Genomic DNA, 21,061 nt, shown 5'->3' with positions numbered 1-21,061 from the left:
CAAAAGTAAAATAAAACAGTTTCTAGATTATATATCTCTTTAGCTATAAACTACAATATTATAATAAGACTTGGCTAAAAGAAAAGATTTATAAACTATAAAGAGTTTTTACCTCATCTAAAATTGTCATTTCTTTAAGACATTAACTATTTTTTTCTGAGGCCTTCCAAGTACCTACAAATCCAAAATGTAGCCCTGAAAAGGGTTTGAGTGAGACCACTGGTCTATAGCATTTGTTGTCCTGTGGATACTAGCTGTCAATAAATATTGTTTGAACTTAAATAGTTGAGACTGTCCCTGCTCAAAAGAGCTTACAATCAAGACAGACACAGAACAAAAAGGTGAATGCATACTGCTCAGGTAGAGATTTACAAGAGGACTGATGAGGTGGATAGGATAGGATATTATAGAGGGAATGACATAGATATTGGTGCTTTACAAGTTGGTAGGGTTAGGACTTAAAACACAACTTCATAATAGTGAATGCTGCCAGGGAGGAGGGAGCCTGATACAGAGTCAAGCATGTTCCAGGCATACGACACAGCAAGGTAGAAAGTACAGTCAGGACCAACAAAATAGACTTAGCTGATGAATGGAGTTCTCAGGGCAGAGTGTAGGGAGAAATGAGGAGAGATGCTGTCATTAGAATTCTAAGTGCATCAATAATACAAAGAAAAATGGTTTGTAAAGAAAAATTATGACCGTTTATTTCCTGTGACAGCACTTCTGGTTCTCTCTTGCTGACAATTTGATATATTTTCAGGTGGAAGGTTTGTGAAAGCAAGATACATGCAATATGACAAAAAAAAGCTTGGGAAGGTAACATTGTTTGAACTTCATTCTGTTGTAAACATATTAAAGTGAATTATATAACAAAACTGCAGACAAACTAAACCAAATCTCTAGGCAGAACAGATAGAACAAAACTTTTCATGGCCTTTAGGGACTTCTCTTCATGCTATATGTTATCTTATTGTACTGCATGCTATTTTATTATGCTTTTCATTTCTCTGAGCAATATTTTTGGAAAAGCAAAATAACAAGAATTTAGAAATTAATGAAAACCCTTCCTCCTGTGGGTATGCAGTGCCCTCTAATGGCAAAACTGCATAATACAACTTCTGCCAAAACCATCTAATACAGTGGTGCCTCGCATAACGGACGCCTCGTACAGCGAACGCTGCGCATAACGAACTTTTTGTCTTGCTCCCTATAACGAACTTCGTTTCACACAACGAAGTCGCCCGAGGGGCCCGGGGGGGGGCGGAACTACTCTCGCCGAAGCCGGGAACAGCAGCACCCTCCTGTCTGAATGCAGTGTTCCGTCATCTCCCTCCACCTTACCTTAGATGCCGAGTTTTCCGGCTTTCTTTTTCGGCCAGCCACACACTTTCAAAGAGCAGCACATGCGCGCATGCTCTGTTGTTCAATCTTCTCCTCTGACGCAACCGGAAACCGGAAGTTGCAGGAGAAGAGAACATTGATCAACTTCAGCAGCTGCGCGTGCACAGCTTTTTGAAAGCGTGCGGCTGGGTGAAAAAGAAAGCTGGCAAACTCTGCATATAAGGTGAGGTGGAGGGAGGGAAATGTAGGGCTGCAGAACGAATTATTTTCTTTTACATGTATTCTTATGGGAAAACAGGGCTGCAGAACGAATTATTTTGTTTTACATGTATTCTTATGGGAAAACGCGTTTCACACAACGAACGTTTCACATAACAAACTTGCTCCTGGAACGGATTAAGTTCGTTGTGTGAGGCACCACTGTATAATAAAATCCTTACCCGTGCATGCGTAGTTAAAACGGCGTGATCTCTGCCGCCATGATTTCTGCTTCCGTGGCCATGTTCTATGTGCGGAGCCTGCAGAGCCGATTTTACCCATTGCTGACATCGCTTCCTGCCAACAGCTATGTGAGACCCGGGAGGAGAGGGAGGAAAAAGGAAGGGCTACTGCAGAACAGGGGGAGCAAGCAAGGGGTGGGTGCACAGGGAAGGGGGGGGCAATGCTGCTGCTGCACAGGGGAGGGGAGAAGGAAAGGGGGGCCAGGGAGAACTCTTGGTTTGCTTTGGGGGGGAGAGACAGAAGAGGGCCATGGTGAGAGACAGAAAAACAGGCAGGCAGCGCATGAGTATGAAAGACTGACGCACAGAAAGACAGCAGGCCGGGATAGAGACAGAAAGAAAGACACAGGGGGCCAGAGAGAGTGAGACAGAAAGAAAGCAAGAAAGAGACAGAAAAGAAAGACAGACATTCTAGCACCCGTTAATGTAACGGGCACTAATATCTCTATATTTTGCTTGGGAGAAATTGTATGATATTGGACACATAGGACTGGTATAGTCCCTTTTTGTCTAGCTATTAGAATTGAGGGAAATATTTGGGATAGATGAGGCACCCTGGTTTCCTATTCTCCCTAGAACTCCTTCAAGAGCTGGGAAGAAAGTCTTGGAACTGTAGGTTATAAGCCCAAGTCCTAGTCCAGTTGAAGACATATACAACACACCAGTTTTTGGATCTTTCAAAAATAAAACATTTATTGAACAATTTAGGTAAAAACGGATACATGTGCCATTGGCTCTGGTAATATTCTAGTTCAATCCTAAACAGGATATACAGTCTAGAAATCCAGGAATTCAAAATAAATGCAACACTCATTCAAGAACATCAATTTCTAGTGCAGTAGGTGAGACATTCTAGACAATAGGGTTATTTCCCCATACTTGCATGCTCTGCAGAAGGAATCCACTCCAGATTTTTCACTCTGCCTCAGGGATAGGCAATTCCAGTCCTCAAGAGCTGAAGCCAGTCAGGTTTTCAGGATATCCACAATGAATATGATGAGATGGATTTGCATGCACTGCCTCCTTGAGATGCAAATCTATCTCATGCATATTTATTATGGATATTCTGAAAACCCGACCTGCTCCGGCTCTTGAGGACCAGAATTGCCTACCCCTGCTCTAATAATTTACAGATCGGTTTAGCGCCCTCTACAGTCTTTCCTTTTGCTAGCATATCTGAAGCTCTGTGTTCTGCTCTCCCCATTTTATTGTTTTAAATTCGATGTAATGTCGTCCCCTTTTCAGGTAATTTTGCATTTGAATCAAGTTTGGAGCTCTGCCTGCTTGAGAATTCAGACTTCAGTCTGTAGCTGACAGGCTGATCCCTTTTTGGGTACCTGTATGCATTGTTTTCCTTGGAGCTCAGGCCGTCCCTGAAGTAGTCTCACCTTCTGTTAAGCAGGGGTCAAGCGCAGACTGTTAGGCACGCTTAGGGGGCTCAGTGGTGTTCTGCAGCATGCCAGCTGCATTTTCATGCCTCCATCTGTCCTGGTGTGCATCCAATGGTCTACTGGGGTAGAGGCAGAGTCAGACAGTGGAGTCTGACCGGCAGCCCAAAGAGCAGCTTGCTGAGAGTATTCCCAGCATTGTGGCATCGAATTCTTCTACAGCTACTGAGAAACATTGAACTCCACCAGCACACAGCTCTATCAGGTAAGTGAGTACAAGGAGCTGACAGCTTGTGAGAGACGTGGAGGAAAGGGGTTTTTTTTTGTTTTTTTTAAAGTGGAGTTTTCAGAGTTTCTGCATGTTCCCCTGTGTTCCCCCTCCTGAAAAATCCTAAAATTGCCATTTTGTACTTTGGGAAGTGTGAAAAATATTGTTTTTGGTGTTAATTTGGTCACAGTGGCCATCTTGGATTTTTAGCAATTGTTTTTTTTTTCCATTTTCTTCAAAACTTTGATTTTTTGCCTGGAAAATTGCTATAATGGAGTCCTTGGGTCTCCTCTTGTGAATTCATGCCAGGATTGTGCAAATTTAGCACATTTAGAGCATCCTTGCGCTGCGTAATGCAACTGGGGTGGTTGGGGGCTGTAGCGATTGGCTTAGCTTTCCCCCACAGAAGCAGATGATAAGATGCTCTGCCAGTCCGGGGGGAGGGAGGCCTCCATTACTTTCGAATAGCGGCACGGCTGGTTCTTCGGTCAGCCTGGCTGCAGACTCTTTGCTGCATAAGACACGTAAATTTAAGTCATCAAAGGGTGACTCTATGCCCCAGGAGCCAGGCAGTTATTGTTTGCCAAAGGCCTGGATGTCCTCATGGATTCGGTATTGGGACCTTCGCCAAAGATCTTGTGGGGCAATGAATGGCCTTGTTCCTGTACCCGCGATGACCACTTTTTTCCTCCCATCATTTTGGCGGGTTACCCGCGGCTAGCTGTAAGTAATAGCCACCATGTCATTCTACTTTGGCACCTGTGTTGGGCGGTTAATGGTACTGTTTCATTACTTTCAGTAGAACACTTTGTTTAGCCTGTTACTTCACATAGGTGGGTGCCTCTCAGTGCTTGGATACGGACTGTAGAGGGCGCTAAACCAATCAGTGAAGTACTACAGAGGCAGAGTGAAAAATCCAGAATGGATTTCTTCTGCAGAGCATGTGAGTACAGAGAAATGTATAGAGAAATAACCCTATTGTCTAGAATGTCTCACCTATGAAAAGAGCTTACCTAAGGTAAATACATAATCTTTTTCTTGTATAAATCTACTTTATTCCCGGGACACTAAAGCTGATAATTCTCCTTCATTTATTCAGCTTGTCAACTTGCAGCCTGTATGACAATTATAGGTGGATTGGAAATATCTCTGAAATCTCCTCAAAACACAATGATGCTTTAATTCACTTTCTATATCCCTTTCATTGGCCCATTAAAAAAAGATACTGTGTGGGTTTCAGAGGAACATATTTTAATGGTTCTTGAAGCTCCAATGACAACCTCAACAGGAAGGCAATACAATTCATGAACTGTTGTCCAATATTGATGACAAATTCAAGGCATTGTACTCGGGCTAGCTGCAAAATGAGTAGCATTTTAAGTGATTGTGAAGCATGATTTGTCTTTGAAATAGTTACTTTTTCCTCCTCATACTATTCTTTGATCACATTCATTTTTCATCCTAATGAAAATTACAGTAATTAGCCAGAAATTTCTCTCATTATTCCAGTGTCTGTCTACATCTCCATCATATTTTAACATTAAACGCAGGTTGAAATCTTGGTGCACTTTCAGGCCTATTTTAAGCCATTAGGGATAGTGGGTCAAAAATGTGGTTCAGTGAGTTTTGTAGCCAAAAAATTGCACTTTCAAATGGTCCAAGAAAGAGAGAGATTAGAGGATGTACAGTTATGATATGACATTAAGGGCTCCTTTTATCAAGGTGCGCTATGGGGGTTAGTGCATCGGACGTTTCATCACGTGCTAACCCCCGCAGCACACCAAAAAACTAACGCCTCGTCAATGGAGGCGTTAGCGACTAGCGCGGCAGGGGGTTGAACACACGGTATTCCACGCGTTAACCGCCTACCGCAGCTTGTTAAAAGGAGCCCTAAATATAGGTAAAAATTTGCATGAAATTCTGGGCACCTGAACCTTGGCCCCTAGCCATCTTCCCAGGATAGGTGAACAAGAGTCCATGAGTTTTGTTCACTTATAGAAGTTTTCCCTCTTGAAAGGATGCAAGTCCATTAGTAACCTCTTTCTCTTTAACACAAAATCAGTAGGGGATGTACTGTATTTGATGGGATCCCTCCATATTAAAAATGTGCTGTCTGCCTTATTTTAGCAGTTAATTAAGACATGCTTAGCATGATTGCTGAAGTGCTACTTCCCCCCCCCCTTCATTTTTTTAGATGTAGAATGGAAATAGCTGTTGCAAATGGAAAGGATTTGCTCATATGGCATCTTTGCATTCATATTGATTTACAGTTTCATTCCATAGAAATCAGTATAATAGCTAAATACAGCCATGTAGAGGTTTGTTTATTTCGTGGGAAGATGGCAAGGAAGATCCTTAAGTCTTTCAGCTGATGACCTTTTCTTCTCTCATTGTAGAGTAACCTGGTAAATACAACTACATCTGGGGCAAAAGTACCTGAGAAGGGAGGAAGTGGCACTCCTACAAGAAAATCCTGTTTTTTACAAAAATTTAAGGTTCCTACAGGTAGGTTGTAACACACAAAAAAGACAATTTATTGCAATAGCTGAAGTTTTTTTTTAGATATTTAGACAGAAGAGAGAAATAGAAGTTGACTTTTTTAATAAAGTTTTTTATTAAGTTTCACAGCAGTGAGGAAGCATCAAGGTGTAAACAATCAACAAATATAACATTGGAAACCAGAACAAACAGATCAGTAAACATATCATCTGCCCCTTTTGGAACAAATAATACCATAACTGAGCAAAGAGGAAAGATGGTAGCACAGTGCACCACCCCCCCCCCCCCCCCCCACCCGGGAGAAATCATCTTTACAGTTCTCACACTAAGAGACCTCCTTATTTTATTTTTTTTATATTCCTCCCCTCCGCCCTCCCCATTGTGGTTTAGTCCAAACAAAGACTGCAAGCCATAGGCAGCACCCTGGATCACTCCTCCGCCATCGAGCTGGTAAGGAACTCATGCCACAGTGCCCGATAGTTCTTATTTCGAGCCCTCCCCGGCCCGTATTACAGGTGGACACTCAGCCATCCAGACTCTCAAAATATGACCTGCAAAAGGCCAAGGGCTATAAACTCAGTCAAATATACATGGGGGGCAATTAACTCAATATATTGTGGGCATTGAGTGACTAAAGAAATTGTATCAAGTCCAATTAGAATAATCACTTCAAGTCATTTACAATAAGCTATTTTAAGCGTGCATCAACTGCTGATAGAACTTATACTCGGACATGAAGGCAATAACGGGAAAAACCACAACACTACTGCCTCACCACCCAATCATCGCATGTTCAAAACAGTTTGGAATTAATAATCCAGTCTGAATATTTAACTTGAAATGCTGCACAGGCTATAAAGTGTACTTTTTGCACTGATAGATTGGAAGTAAATAGCAAACTTATCTTTCACCTTTCAGGTTCCGACGTGACACATTTCGATACTGCTTCAGGGAACCGACCGTGCATTTCAAAAAAAGATTTCTAAATTTGGGCGATGTAGTCTCTGAAATATACAATTAAATGAATCAATGCTTTATTCATAATAAAAAAAATTGTTGACTTGTAACTACTTAAAACTAATCATAGCTGTAAGAACAGGACTCACCAAAAGGTTGTCATATCTTGCATACTCGCCAGTAAATTAACTTCCTCCTATCGTTACAATGGCTGCAAGAACGCCGTGAAGCTGTTTAAAAACCTTAAATGTATTTAGTCACGTGGGTACGTCTTCAGCGTACTGCACTGAACAAAGTAGAACTTCAATACATCAGATGAAAATTTAAAGGGCAACTACAAAGTATTAACCCAACGTAGTTAACTCAAAGCTAACTAAGGACAAACTATCCCTACACCTTTAAAGAAAAAAGTAAACAAATTTTAAGAGTTTAGAAAACAAATTTAAAAAGTTTAGAAAAAATGGAAACATTATCAAAGCTCAACTCAGCAGGGCAGGACTATAAAAAAGCCCACTGTTCAATCCTTTTGGGTATAATGTGCCCAACTTAAAAATCCAACTTTGTTTAATGTACAACTTTGTTTAATGCCTAGCTTTCAGATTACTTCCCCGAGACAGAACGGGAGCTTCCAAAATGGAGTAGCGTAAAGATTACATTACATTACATTAGTGACTTCTATTCCGCCTGTACCTTGCAGTTCTAAGTGGATTACAGTAGAAGATAGCTGGACATTTCCAGGAAGTTACAATTTAGGGTCGGTTACATAGTAGAGGCATTGGTGAGAGATATAAGGAAGGGTGGAGAATTGAGGTATATTTGTAGGGAAGATGCAGTTTGGGGTTGGTTAATTGATAGTCATTGAGGAGATATTAGTAGAGCGGTAGGAGGTCAGCTGGAAATTTGCAAGGAGGAGGGAGGATGACACTTGATGATTTTCATTAAGCCAATGCTGCATCAAAGAGGCTTCCAAAACTTCCATGGTTATTCTGCTAATGTGCTCCCCAATCCTGGTACGAATGCTTAACATAGGAAATGACAGCAGAAAAGGGCCATGGCCCAACAAGTCTGCCCACTAATGACCCACCCCACTAATTTCTTCCTTGAAGTGATCCCCACATGCTTATCCCATTTTTTTTTCTTAAAATCTAGCACGCTGCTGGCCTCAACTACCTGCAGTGGAAGATCATTCCAATGATCAACAACTCTTTCGGTGAAGAAATACTTCCTGGTGTCACTACAAAATCTCCCACCCCTGATTTTCAATGGATGTCCTTTTAAGAAAAAAGATATTTTCTTCTATCTCACATTTGAACGTCTCAATCATGTCACCCCTCTCTCTGCATTCCTCGAGTGAGTATAGCTGCAATTTACCCAGCCGTTCCTCATACGGGAGATCCTTGAGTCCCGAGACCATTCTAGTGGCCATTCGCTGAACCGACTCAACTCTCAGTACATCAGATGAGGTCTCACCATGGCTCTGTACAACGGCTTCCTGCTGACGAAACTTCTTCGGATACAACCCATCATTTGTCTAGCCTTGGATGAAGTTTTCTCCACTTGATTGGCAGTTTTCATGTCTTCACTAATGATCACTCCCAAGTCTCGTTCTGCTGCAGTTCTTGCTAAGGTCTCACAATTTAGGGTGTGTTCAAATATATTTTATTGAGCTAAGCTGAAGCACCAAATAGAAGAACAAAAAGTGCAGACAAGCTCAACATTTTCAAAATTACATACCCCACCCCACCCCTAAACCACCCCCTCCAAAAAAAACAGCCCCCCCCCCCCCAGGTCCTCCTTCCAGGTACAACATAACTAATAAAACTCAAAAGAAAACAGACACACCAAATATAACAAGGTGGGACAGGAAACAAGATTCAACAGTTAAGCAAACGGCTGCGAGCCAGAGAAGTCATGGTTGTCCAAAATGGTTCCCAAGTGCGCTGAAAGATGCGACCTGAGAGAGAAGAAAGGTCCGTAACATCCCTCCGTTCCCACATCAGGAGAGTAATCGTCCGACAGCGCCAAAGGGAGTAATCCGGAGCATCAGTCTCAATATTTTTCAGGGCAATGAGAACAGTCCACTTAAGAAAAGCTGCAGCCCCCCTTCGAGGGAAGTAGTGAGGGACAGCTCCAAACAAGAACAAAGGGGAGTGTTGAATGGTAATTGTCCAAATGCGCTCCACAAACGCAAAAATAGTATTCCAAAATTCTTGTACCATAGGGAAAGTCCAAAATGTGTGTCCCTGGCGACGAGGACAGGCAGCAGTCTCGCGCAGTCTGGATAAAAAAGCCCTCTTAGGAGAAATGTACAAACGGAAGACCAACTTATAATGTTGCTCCCAAAAGGTGGTATTTTCGGAAGGCAGGCAGCCTACAGATAGCCTGCAAAAGCACATCATCAGGCAACGCAACTGCAAGGTCACAGGCCCAAGCATCCCGCAATTTAGCATGATTAAACAAGGGGGACTCATCTTTCAAATGGCGATGATGAAATTTAAGGGGAACAGGAAGTTGGGAGCCAATGGTAAGTCGTAGACAGCATCTCGTGGCACGAGGCTTGCAAAAAATGAGAAGATAAAGAAGAAATGTAATGTTGAATTTACATGTAAGCAAAATAATCAGTGGGTGGGAGATCAAACTCGTCCCGCAGCTGTGCAAAAGGCTTCGGCTTGCCATCATCACCAACCAATTGAAACACATAATAAATGCCCCTTATTTCTCACCGAGCAAAATTCAAGCCATCAATCCCAGGTAGGAAGGAACTATTAAAGCTAATAGGCAGGAAGGGAGTTATGGAAGCAGAAAGAGTGTGAAATTTACAAACCCAGCGCCAAACCTTCCGCAAGGGACGGTGAAGCACCTTCATAGAGAGAGGCTCAGGCAAAAGAGAAGGAACAGAATGAAGATATGCACTAAAGTGAGTAGAACGAAAACAGGAAAGTTCCAAAGAGGTATTAGTGAACGCTGAAGTACCCCGGAAAAGATATTAATGTGGCGCATGCCACATCCAATAGTCAGGTAGCGAAGGTTCAACAAACCCAATCCACCCTTATACCTCGGGGCTGCCGCCCATTTGTAAGGCAGGCGAGGCCGCTTTCCAGCCCAAAGAAAACTCTGAACCAAACGAGTGAGACGCTCATCTCGAAGTCGGATAAGAGGAAGGACCTGAAAGACGTAGAGCCAACAGGGGACAATGAGCATATTATAAAGATGTACCCTACCTAAAAGGGGAATGATCCCCATAACTGCAGTTTATTCTGAAGGGCCTGAAACAAGGGTGCCACGTTCAAGTGATACAAATTAGATAAATCCTGAGGAATAAAACCCCCCCAAATATTTCAAAGTGGAGTCAGCCCAACGAAGAGGAAAGACACCCCTCCAGTTGTCACATAACTCAGGGGGGAACGGCAAGGCAAATGACTTATCCAAATTAAGAGACAAACCAGAATAAAATCCAAATTCAGAAATGAGGTCCAACGCCGTTGGTAAAGAATCTTCGGGCCTAGTTAGGATCAAAAACATGTCATCCACAAATGCCAAGGTTTTTAACTCCACCCCATCAATATGGAGACCCTGTACCTCTGCAAACCAAGAGTACAAAGCAAGGATTCTAAAGAAAGGAGGAATAGCAAGGGGGAAAGGGGGCACCCCTGCCGGGTACCACGAAGGATGGGGAAAGAGTCCGTACGGATCCCATTGACTGGAAGCAAAGCCCTCGGGTTAGAGTAGAAGAGCGTATTGCGTTAAGATAAAATCCTCCCAACCCAACTTGTTCCAGAGTACGAAACAAGAATGACCAATGGACACTATCAAATGCCTTGGAAGCATCTAAACTGACAAACAAAGCCGGTATCTGGTGAGAATGACAGTGAGCAAGTGCAAAGAGAACCTTTCGTACATTACGAACCGATTGACGTCTGCCCACGGGCCCAATAGATGGACTAATCTTAGAACAGAATTGAGCTTTACTTAGGTGTTTTAAGTTGCGTCTGCGTGAGTATGCAAACCGTGGTGGATTTTCGAATATAGCATGGTATTGTAGAATGGCCCAGCGTGAATTAATAATCTGCTTTATTTTAAATGCGTGTTAAGAATATGGAATGACACACTGTAGATGCCTCATTAGTTTTATTATTTGGGGCTAATAAAACATCTCATTGAGAATGCAGTGCTCTCTTATATGCCTTTTTAATGATTGCATCAGGGTATCACCTTTCTTTAAATCGCTCCTTCATCTCTTCAGCTTTATCCACAAATTCAAAATTGAGTAGAATAGACGTCATAACCTTAAGAATTGCCCCGTAGGGATATTGTTACATATGTATCTGGGGTGGTGACTCTCATATCTTAAGATTATTCTGATCTGTGGATTTTCTAAAAATGGTAGTATTAAACCTACCATTACTCAGGGAGATGTTGATGTCTAGATAGGGTAATGACTGTAAACTTCAAATTTGTGTCGTCCTTATTTAGCCATATCACAAAAGTGGACAACTCTGTTTCAGTGCCAAGCCAAACTGCAAACACATCGTCGATGTATTTTTTCCATATTAACAACTTTGTAAAATGTACAGAAGGGTATAGATATTGCTATTCAAATGCAACAACATACAAACATGCTTCTGTGGGTGCCATCTTTGCTCCCATAGCAGTACCTCTGATATGTTAAAAATACGATTGATCAAATTGGAAATAGCTCTTATTCAGAGCTATTTGGGCAATGTTAACCAAAAATTCTACACGTTGGGAAGATAATTCCATTTGTTGAATATGTTGCTTAATAATATCTATCGCCACCTCCTGCGGGGTATTAGTACACAATGTAGTGATGTCAAAAGATACTAAAATGGTGTGATCTGGAATATTTTGAAATGTGTCCAATAATTTGATCATAGTACCTGTATCCTTAACATAAGAGACAATTTGTGGTACTTAGTCCTTTAATTGAAGATCTAAAAATTCCAATAGTAGTTCTAAAATTGATCCAGTACCTGCCACTATAGGTCGACCAGGAAGATCCACCAATGATTTGTGTATTTTAGGCACAAAGTATATGACTGGAATAACTGGACAGGGGCATTGCAAAAATTTATATTTGCCCTGTTTTAGTGCATGTCTCTAAAGCTTGTAACACACCGGACTCAATACCATACACTCATCTGCCCAGCACCCGTACCGCCCAATCTCCTGACCCCTCCTCCCCAGCCATCCCCCCACCTCCCCAAACAGCCAACCCACCAGCAACCAGATAACATCACCAGTATAGCCTGGCTACCCCCAACTCCAACAGTGTGGAAACAAAGAACATAGTTATGTCCATGCCAAACACTTAGAGTACAGCCATTTACGCTCAACGAGTACAAGAAGAGAATAAGCAGCAGAACAGATCTGGTCACCCAGCCCAGGGCTGGCCCGGTAGGTCGGAGGGCCAGTATGTCCAGCGTGCAGGCCCCCGGTACAAACCAGGAGCCAACAGTCCCAGGATAGAGCCCCAACACCCTGCAGGCTGGAAGAGTCTGGTGTCGCTACCAGGGCATTCGCTGCAACTGAGAAAACCAACAGGCCTCGGGCTCCACTCTAAGAAAAGTCATCAAAGAGCCCCACATTGGCCAGAAAAGAGGCATCATGCAGAGACCTGAAGGCAAAAAGCAAGGCAACAAGTCTCGGTAGGAGTCGGCCTCATGGCGCTGGTGCGCCCCGTAGCTCATCTATATACCTTTTAAGTTGGTCCAGCATGTCGCATAGATGTGGGCCAGCGTCAATGTGTACTTGCACATGTGCAGGATACAAAACTTCAAAGCGGAGGCCCTGATTGCGAAATTCAGAACAATAGGGAGCAAGGGCCTCTCTGCTGGCGGCTATAGCAGGTGAGTAGTCTTGGAACAGTAGTAGCTTGGATCCCTCATTCTAGAGCCCCAGTCTTACAATGGAGCACCAAAATTTTGTCTTTCAGTGCCGCATTTAAAAACCATGCAATTACCTGGAGTCGCCCAGTTTTAGGGGCCCTGTTCAGTGCACCCGCTCCACCAATGCAGGTGCACCAGCAAGATCCAGGCCCACTTGTCGCGGCAACCACTTTTCCACAAAGGGCCACTGGTCTGTATCCTTCACCTGCTCGGAGAGACTGATGATTCGCAGATTGTTTCTGCGCCCCCAGTTCTCTTGATCTTCCAGGCGAGCAACCAGAGATGTGCAACGCGCTTCCAGGGTTTGAAGACATGCGCTAGATTGTACAGCATGATCTTCTGTACGGAGACTCTGCCTTCCAGTTGGGCACCCCCTGCCACTCCATGCCATCATTAATTTCATCTACTGATGCCTGGAACTTGGCAAATTTGTCCTCAATTAGCGTAGAGAGATGCTTGGTCAGTTCTCGCAGGGTCTCCTCATGTAGCACCACCATTGTTTGCACGGGAGTACCCGGTGCTGACATCTTAGGAGACGGCGTGGTTTGTTTTAGTTTATCGAGGGCATAGCCCTGCTCTGATGCACGCAAAATGCCCAAATCTGCAGTTGGATATAGCCGCCTAATCGGGGGCGATCGTTCAAGCACGGCCAGCCAACAGCACTGAGCTAGAAAGCAGTTGAGAAAGCTGAGGAACAGCGGAGCTCAGGCAGAGAGCCACTGCTCAGTTAGGCGTCTATCAAGTGGTCTCTGACTCTTATTTTTAATCATTTGTTTTAAATGTCTGTTGGCTTATATTCAGCTTGTTTGTGGTACCTCATGGCTTACATGATAGTTGATTTAAGCTCCAATACATACACATGAACAACCTCTATACAGGGAAATAACTTGCTGTTCTCTGAATTTATCATGGTTGGGTTTTTTTTTTTTTAATGCTGCAGTACCTTCTTTATTACACAGGAGTTATGTCAAATGCTTTGGATGGTGCTGCGCTCAGCAAAGATGATTTGCAGTCCACCCTGATGGAAGGGGATAAATTGGTGAGACCAGACCTGGATCTGTCAGCTGTTATTAATGGTAGGAACTTTTGTTTTAAAGGCGATTGCACTGTTTTTCTTCTGTGGGCCCTCACACCAAGTGTGTGTGCATATAATTGCATAAAGACTTCAAAATGGCTGCTGATTTAGGACTCAGTTTACTAACCTTTTCCTATAGACAAAAACAAAACATCTTGGTAAATTAGGCCTTTAACAAGAAAGACAGATGTATACCTGTAACCCAGGGTTTTGACGTGTACAGATCACTCTCTAAGACCAATGTATGAAGCTGCAGACAGCTTCAAAAATGTGATTTTGTGGGTTAAAACAGCTTTCTCCATTTGTAAAACTTTGCACAAGGTTTGCTGTTACATTTTAGCACTTTTGAAGCTGTTCACTAAGTTAATGAGGGGAGGGGGAGAGCATGAAAAACTCATTAGTGTTTAAGCTTAGCTAAATTTTTAATGTATATCTTTCTGCAAAACTTTACACTTGAGCAGTAATGGTTAGAGTGGAGACTATTTTTCTCTCTCCACTTGATCAGGGAAATCTTGTTAACCGAGTCGAGCCCTTTTTGAGGGAAAAATCGATATATAAAACTAAAGATTGGATTGGCATGTGGGTTTTTGTTTTTGTTGGAGGTTTGTTTGTTTTTTTTAACACAGGTCTGACTCTTTGCACTGTTTGGTGCAGAAATGTCAGGAATCTCTTGTATGTTAAATGTGCTGGGGCCACAAGTAAAAGTTCACCAAAATGAGCAAGCTTTATGGCATGATCTGGGTGTCTCCTATATACAGTATACATTGCTGTGTGTATATAGCATATATGTGGTAGAGATGCGGGTGCTAGGTAACAATCTGAATTGTACAAAGGATTAGTCATTATTACTCAGTGGTCATATTCACCAAACACCAGAGAAATTGCTTCTACACTGAGACATATTTTACTTATTGTACCAAAGCATGTAACTGTCATAATTTTGGCACTTATCTACTCAGGAGTCCGTATGTTAGGTGATTCGATTCATTCCTGCAAACCAGGTTTGGCAGAAGTGTGATACTTAACCACTTTCAGCACCTCCCACATTGCCAGTGGCATGTAGTGCCTCTTTCAGTTTTTCCTTTTGCAAACAAACTGTGCATTCAGAGGTGTGTCTGACCTGTTTTACTTAGGTTTTTCTTATTTTCAGCTTTAAGCTTTGTTTTTTCTGAGGCTTTGCTGCCCTGAGACCCCATATTCGGGGATTCTCTGCCTCGGAAAAGAAGCAGGTTTCTCGGAGACGGACTGCAGCTCACTGGGCAAACCCTTGGGTGGACCTGTGGCGCTAGCCTGCTGTGTGCTGGTTTGGGGTCAGTTCCCCTGGGAGCCAGCTTGCCTTCCGAATTTTTCAGTGGCTTGAGCACAGGCTGTGGGCACCCAGAATAAGAACCCCTTGGGGTATCGGGGAGCCGGCTGCATAATTTGCACGCCCTCATTGCGCTTAGAGATTCCATGAGGGTAGAGGTTTTGGATGGGGTCGGTCCAACTGGCAGTCTGAAGATTTCCCAATTTGGAGTCATTATTGGAAGTTTCTGAGGCAGAAGATCCTTTCTATCTCTCCAGCTGCAGAGAAAGCTGACGGGTAGGCACTTTCACAGAACTGTAAGTATAGCCCCATTAGTTCCTGTGGATAAGAACATAAGCAATGCCTCTGCTGTGTCAGACCTGAGGTCCATCGTGCCCAGCAGTCCGCTCATGCGGCGGCCCAACAGGTCCAGGACCTGTGCAGTAATCCTCTATTAATACCCTTCTATCCCCTTTTCCAGCAGGAAATTGTCCAATCCTTTCTTAAACCCCAGTACCATACTCTTCCCTATTACGTGCTCTGGAAGTGCATTCCAGGTGTCCACCACACATTGGGTAAAGAAGAACTTCCTAGCATTTGTTTTGAATCTGTCCCCTTTCAACTTTTCCGAATGCCCTCTTGTTCTTTTATTTTTCGAAAGTTTGAAGAATCTGTCCCTCTCTACTCTTCTATGCCCTTCATGATCTTGTAAGTCTCTATCATATCCCCTCTAAGTCTCCTCTTCTCCAGGGAAAAGAGACCCAGTTTCTCCAATCTCCCAGCATATGAAAGGTTTTCCATCCCTTTTATCAGACGTGTCGCTCTCCTCTGAACCCTCTCGAGTAACGCCATGTCTTTCTTAAGGTACGGCGACCAATATTGGACGCAGTATTCCAGATGCAGGCGCACCATCGCCCGATATAGTGGCAGGATAACATCTTTTGTCCTGGTTGTAATACCCTTCTTGATTATACCTAGCATTCTATTCGCTCTCTTAGCGGCTGCTGCGCACTGTGCCGTCGGCTTCATTGTCATGTCCACCATTACCCCCAAGTCCCTTTCTTGGGTACTCTCATTTAATAACATCCCTACCATTGTATAGTTGTACCTCGGGTTTCTGCTTCCCACATGCAATATTTTACATTTCTCAACGTTGAATTTTATCTGCCATCTCATCACCCATTCCCCTAGTTTGTTCAAGTCCCTTTGCAATTCTTCGCAGTCTTCTTTGATCCGAGCTCCACTAAATAGTTTGTCGTCCGCAAATTTTATTATCTCGCACTTCGTCCCTGTTTCTAGATCATTTATGAATATATTAAATAGCAGCGGCCCGAGTACCGAGCCCTGCGGAACACCACTTGTTACCCTCCTCCAATCTGAATAGTGGCCCTTCACCCCTACCCTCTATTTCCTACCTGCCAACCAGTTTCTGATCCATCTATGTATGTCTCCGTCCACCCCATGGTTCTTCAATTTCCAGAGTAGATGCTCGTGAGGCACCTTGTCAAAGGCTTTTTGGAAATCAAGGTATATTATGTCTATGGGGTCTTCTCTGTCCATCAGTTTGTTAATTCCAGGGCAGATGACATAGCATACATGTGCATCACCATTAGTCCAGGGAGCATCTTCGCTTCAAGTGATTGTTTCTCAAATAAGCCATCCCCCAGCTCCAGTGACCAGTCAGAGCCAGACTGGCAGGATTAGAGGTCAGACTCATGCCACTTTTATCTCAGGACTCAGAGACAGTACTGTTAAGGAGTTGAAGCTGATTTCCCAATGTACAGTCATGAACAGTTCAAATGCTCAGACCTGTTTTCCAGTGCATCTGGACATTACTACCCTAGTTAGAGTAGTGGGAAACCGTTGAAGAGTCCTTAAGAATTGCTAAAGCCATGTCTAGGTTCTATCCCATGGCACCCAAGTTCCAGAAGGTGGACTCTGCAGTGACTCATGTCTTCAAACACACAGCTCTCCTGAGAGAGGGAGGAATGATCTTGAAAGATGCACAAGATCACAAGGTGGATATAGTTTTGAAGAAACAGTTTGAAGCTCTAGCTCTGGGAATCAAAGCTGTGACAACAGCTTCTTTTGCTGCTTGGGCCTGCCACACCAGATTGAGACAGGAGCCCTCTGTGGAGGAGGATGTCTACCCCCAACATGTTCTAGGAAGGGTGGATTACATGGCAGGTATCGACATATGTAGTCTCTGCTTGCAGGTTGCTCTGGATTCAGCAGTGGGAAGGTGACTCAGTATCTAAGGTAACCTTAAGCAGACTGCCCTTTTAGGGGCAGATGCTTTTTGGTAAGGGCCTAGATGATCTTATGGGCCAATGTGACAATCATTACCCTAAGACTGCCAGAGAACAGGCCGTACCAACCACAGGAGGGAGTAGAGGTACTTTTGTCCCTCCAGCCATTCTCGCTAGTACAATCTGAGTTCCTCTACCCAGAGATCCTTCCAAGGTTAAAGGCAGTGATTTAGCAACTCCAGACGCCAGCAGCCCTCAAGGTCTCGCGTCAACCTACCCTCCAAAAAGTCCCAATGATGCTCGTTGGCAGCCGTGCTACCACATGTTGGAGGGAGGCTGTTGGTGTTTTGGAGGGAGTGGAAGAAAATGTCCTCAGACTAGTGGGTGCTGGACATCTGAGTGGATCACAAGGTCAAGTTTTATTGTCCTGTGGATTTGTTCCTCAGAGGCCAAGTTCCAAGCCACGTTTCAAAGGCTCTTACATATTTGAGCCATAAAACCTGTCCCTGACTATGAATCGGGCTCGGGAAGATATTCCAGATACTTCATTGTGCCCAAGAAAGGTAGAGAGGACTGGAGGCCCATCTTGGAGCTCAAGACTGTAAATGCATTTGTAAGGATCCAGATGGGCGGGGCCCTAGGCCCCTCCCCTGTGCATCCCACAATGCACCAGGAAGGGGCAGGCCCACCATTCAGAGGAAGACGGGACAGACGGATAGAGGAACAACCTGCCCGTCCATCTTAAGGTTAGAGAGGGTTGGGGGGTTAGGAGGGTCCAAGGGTGTGGGGGGGGGAGGTTCGGGGGGTTGGGTGCATGGTCAGTGGGTTTGGGGTGTCTGGAAGAAGGGCTTGGGTTCTCTCCTGCCGATGATCGTGCAGGTGTTTGGAGGTGGAGTGTTCTTCATCAGGAGAGATTAAGCATCTCTCCTGTTGTGATAGTTGCTGGGGGGAGGGGACAACTGTTCCAGGATTCTGTAACCAGCGTTTTTGATAAGACGCTGGTTAGAGAATCCTACTTTTAAGCAAAGGACTGGTCCCCTCCTTTGCCTAAAAGGTCTTGTTTTGGGCGTTTGGGACTTGGGGGGTGATATTTTGGTTGGGAATATGTGATAAGGATAGATGTTGTGGCAGTTTGGGCAATTACATTGCTGAACGTAAAGGTAGGTCCCTGCTGCCTACTTTCTGCATCTAGGGACTTAGGCTAAAAGGGACTTAGACGTTTCTTTTGATTATGCCCCTCCACGCGTAAAGAAATCCTGTATTGCTCAGCCTCTGGCTTCTTTTGATTTTAGTGCTTGTTGCACACAACAGGTTGGTTCTCTTATTGCTGCTATGTTTGGAATTCCTGTTCATTGTTCAGAACAGAATTGTATGATGTCTGAGGGGGAAGTTCCCCAGACCCCTACTTCTTTGTGTTCTATTCCAGTGGAACTCGATTGCTTTGGGACGTAACTGAAGGAGGCACTACACTTCACTGGCAATGTGGGAGGTGCTGAAAGTTGATAGTATCACACTTCTGCAAAACCTGGTTCTTAGGAATAGATTAATCACCTAACATTAGGACTCCTGAGAAGATTAACAGAAGATTATAAGAACATAAGCAATGCCTCCACTGGGTCAGACCTGAGGTCCATCATGCCCAGCAGTCCGCTCACGCAGCAGCCCAACAGGTCCAGGACCTGTGCAGTAGTCCTTTATCTATACCCCTCTACCCCTTTTTCCAGCAGGAAATTGTCTAATCCTTTCTTGAACCCCAGTACCGTACTCTGCCCTATTACACCCTCTGGAAACGCATTCCAGGTGTCCACCACACGCTGGGTAAAGAAAAACTTCCTAGCATTCATTTTGAATCTGTCCCCTTTCAACTTTTCTGAATGCCCTCTTGTTCTTTTATATTTTGAGTGTTTGAAGAATCTGTCCCTCTTTACTCTCTCTATGCCCTTCATAATCTTGTAGGTCTCTATCATGTCTCCTCTGAGTCTCCGCTTTTCTAGGGAGAAGAGCCCCAGTCTCTCCAGCCTTTCAATGTATGAAAGGTTTTCCATGCCCTTAATCATTCGTGTCGCTCTCCTCTGGACCCTCTCAAGTATTGCCATATCCTTCTTAAGGTACAGTGACCAATACTGGATACAGTACTCCAGGTGCGGGCACACCATTGCCCGATACAACGGCAGGATGACTTATTTTGTTCTTGTTGTAATACCCTTCTTGATAGTACCCACCTCTCGTTTTTACCCTTTATGTTCTTTTTACTTAAAACATTGTAGTTCTTCCCTCTTTCCCATCTGTGTGTAGTCAACGTAAGTGCTCTTTGTCAACGTCTATTAGATTAACACTGTCTTGTTTTTAATATTTTAATACCAAACGTTTTGTTTTAAAAACTCCTATTTTTTATTGCTGTACACCGCCTAGAAATTTGAATAAGCGGTATAACAAATATTTTAATAAACTTGAAACTTGAGGCTGCCGCGCATTGCGCCGTTGGTTTCATTGTTGTATCCACCAACACTCCCAAGTCCTTTTCGAGGTTACTTCCCCCAGAGCCAACCCCCCCCCCATTTTGTAGATGAACATCGGGTTCTTTTTCCCTATATGCATGACCTTGCATTTCTCTATATTGAAGTTCATCTGCCATTTATTCGCCCACTCCTTCAATGTTGTCAGGTCTCTTTGCAGTTCTTCACATTCCCCTATAGTTTTAACCCTGCTACAGAGTTTAGTGTCATCTGCAAACTTTATAACTTCGCACTTTGTCCCCACTTCCAGGTCATTTATAAACACATTGAATAGCAGTGGCCCGAGCACAGATCCCTGTGGGACACCGCTCGTTACCCTTCTCCAGCCTGAGTAGTGGCCCTTCACTGCAACCCTCTGCTTTCTGCCTGCCAACCAGTGTTTAACCCATCTATGTACGTCCCCTTTCACCCCGTGGTTCCAGTTTCTTAAGTAGCCGCTCATGAGGTACCTTGTCAAAGGCTTTTTGAAAGTCAAGATATATATCAATAGGGTCCCCTTTGTCCATCTGGCTGTTTATCCCTTCAAAGAAGTATAGTAAGATCATGCCAAATGAACTTCCTTTGCAGAAGCCATGTTGGCTCACTTTCATTAGCCCATTTCTTTCTATATGCTCACAGATACTGTCTTATCATTGCTTCTACCATCTTGCCTGGCACTGAAGTCAAACTCACCGGTCTGTAGTTTCCTGGATCTCCTCTCGATCCCTTTTTGAAGATAGGTGTGACATTTGCTATTTTCCAATCTTCCGGGATCACCCCTGTTGCCAAGGACAGGTTGTAAACTCTTTGGAGTATTTCTGCTATTTCGGTTTTCAGTTCCTTTAATACCCTTGGGTGGATCCCGTCTGGGCCTGGGGACTTGTCTGTTTTCAATCTGTCTTATCTGCCAGAGTACATCTTTGAGGCTTACTTCTAATGTCGAAAGCCTTTCCTCTGGGTCTCCGTTAAAGATTTCTTCAGATTCCAGTATATTGGATGTGTCCTCGCTTGTGAAGACTGACCGAGAAGAACATGTTTAAATCTGTCAGCCACCTCCTTTTCCCCCCTTTATCGCTCCTTTTATGTCTCCATCAT

The 21,061-nt window shown here is 43.8% G+C and overlaps 1 protein-coding gene across 1 annotated transcript in view; it reads left to right on the top strand.

Moving 5' to 3' along the window:
• The window catches only part of HAUS8 (HAUS augmin like complex subunit 8), a 71,070-nt gene that overhangs the window by 5,513 nt on the left and 44,496 nt on the right, over positions 1-21,061 (top strand). Inside the window, exons 3-5 of the mRNA XM_033957200.1 lie at positions 764-819; positions 5,897-6,005; positions 13,822-13,938. Of these exons, the coding sequence (XP_033813091.1) occupies positions 764-819; positions 5,897-6,005; positions 13,822-13,938 (282 nt within the window). The remainder of the gene's footprint in view (positions 1-763; positions 820-5,896; positions 6,006-13,821; positions 13,939-21,061) is intronic.

The sequence above is a fragment of the Geotrypetes seraphini genome, chromosome 8 (assembly GCF_902459505.1).
Source record: "Geotrypetes seraphini chromosome 8, aGeoSer1.1, whole genome shotgun sequence".
Taxonomy (NCBI): domain Eukaryota; kingdom Metazoa; phylum Chordata; class Amphibia; order Gymnophiona; family Dermophiidae; genus Geotrypetes; species Geotrypetes seraphini.
The sequence above is the reverse complement of the archived record's forward strand: the minus strand, read 5'-3'. Positions and strand labels throughout refer to the sequence as shown.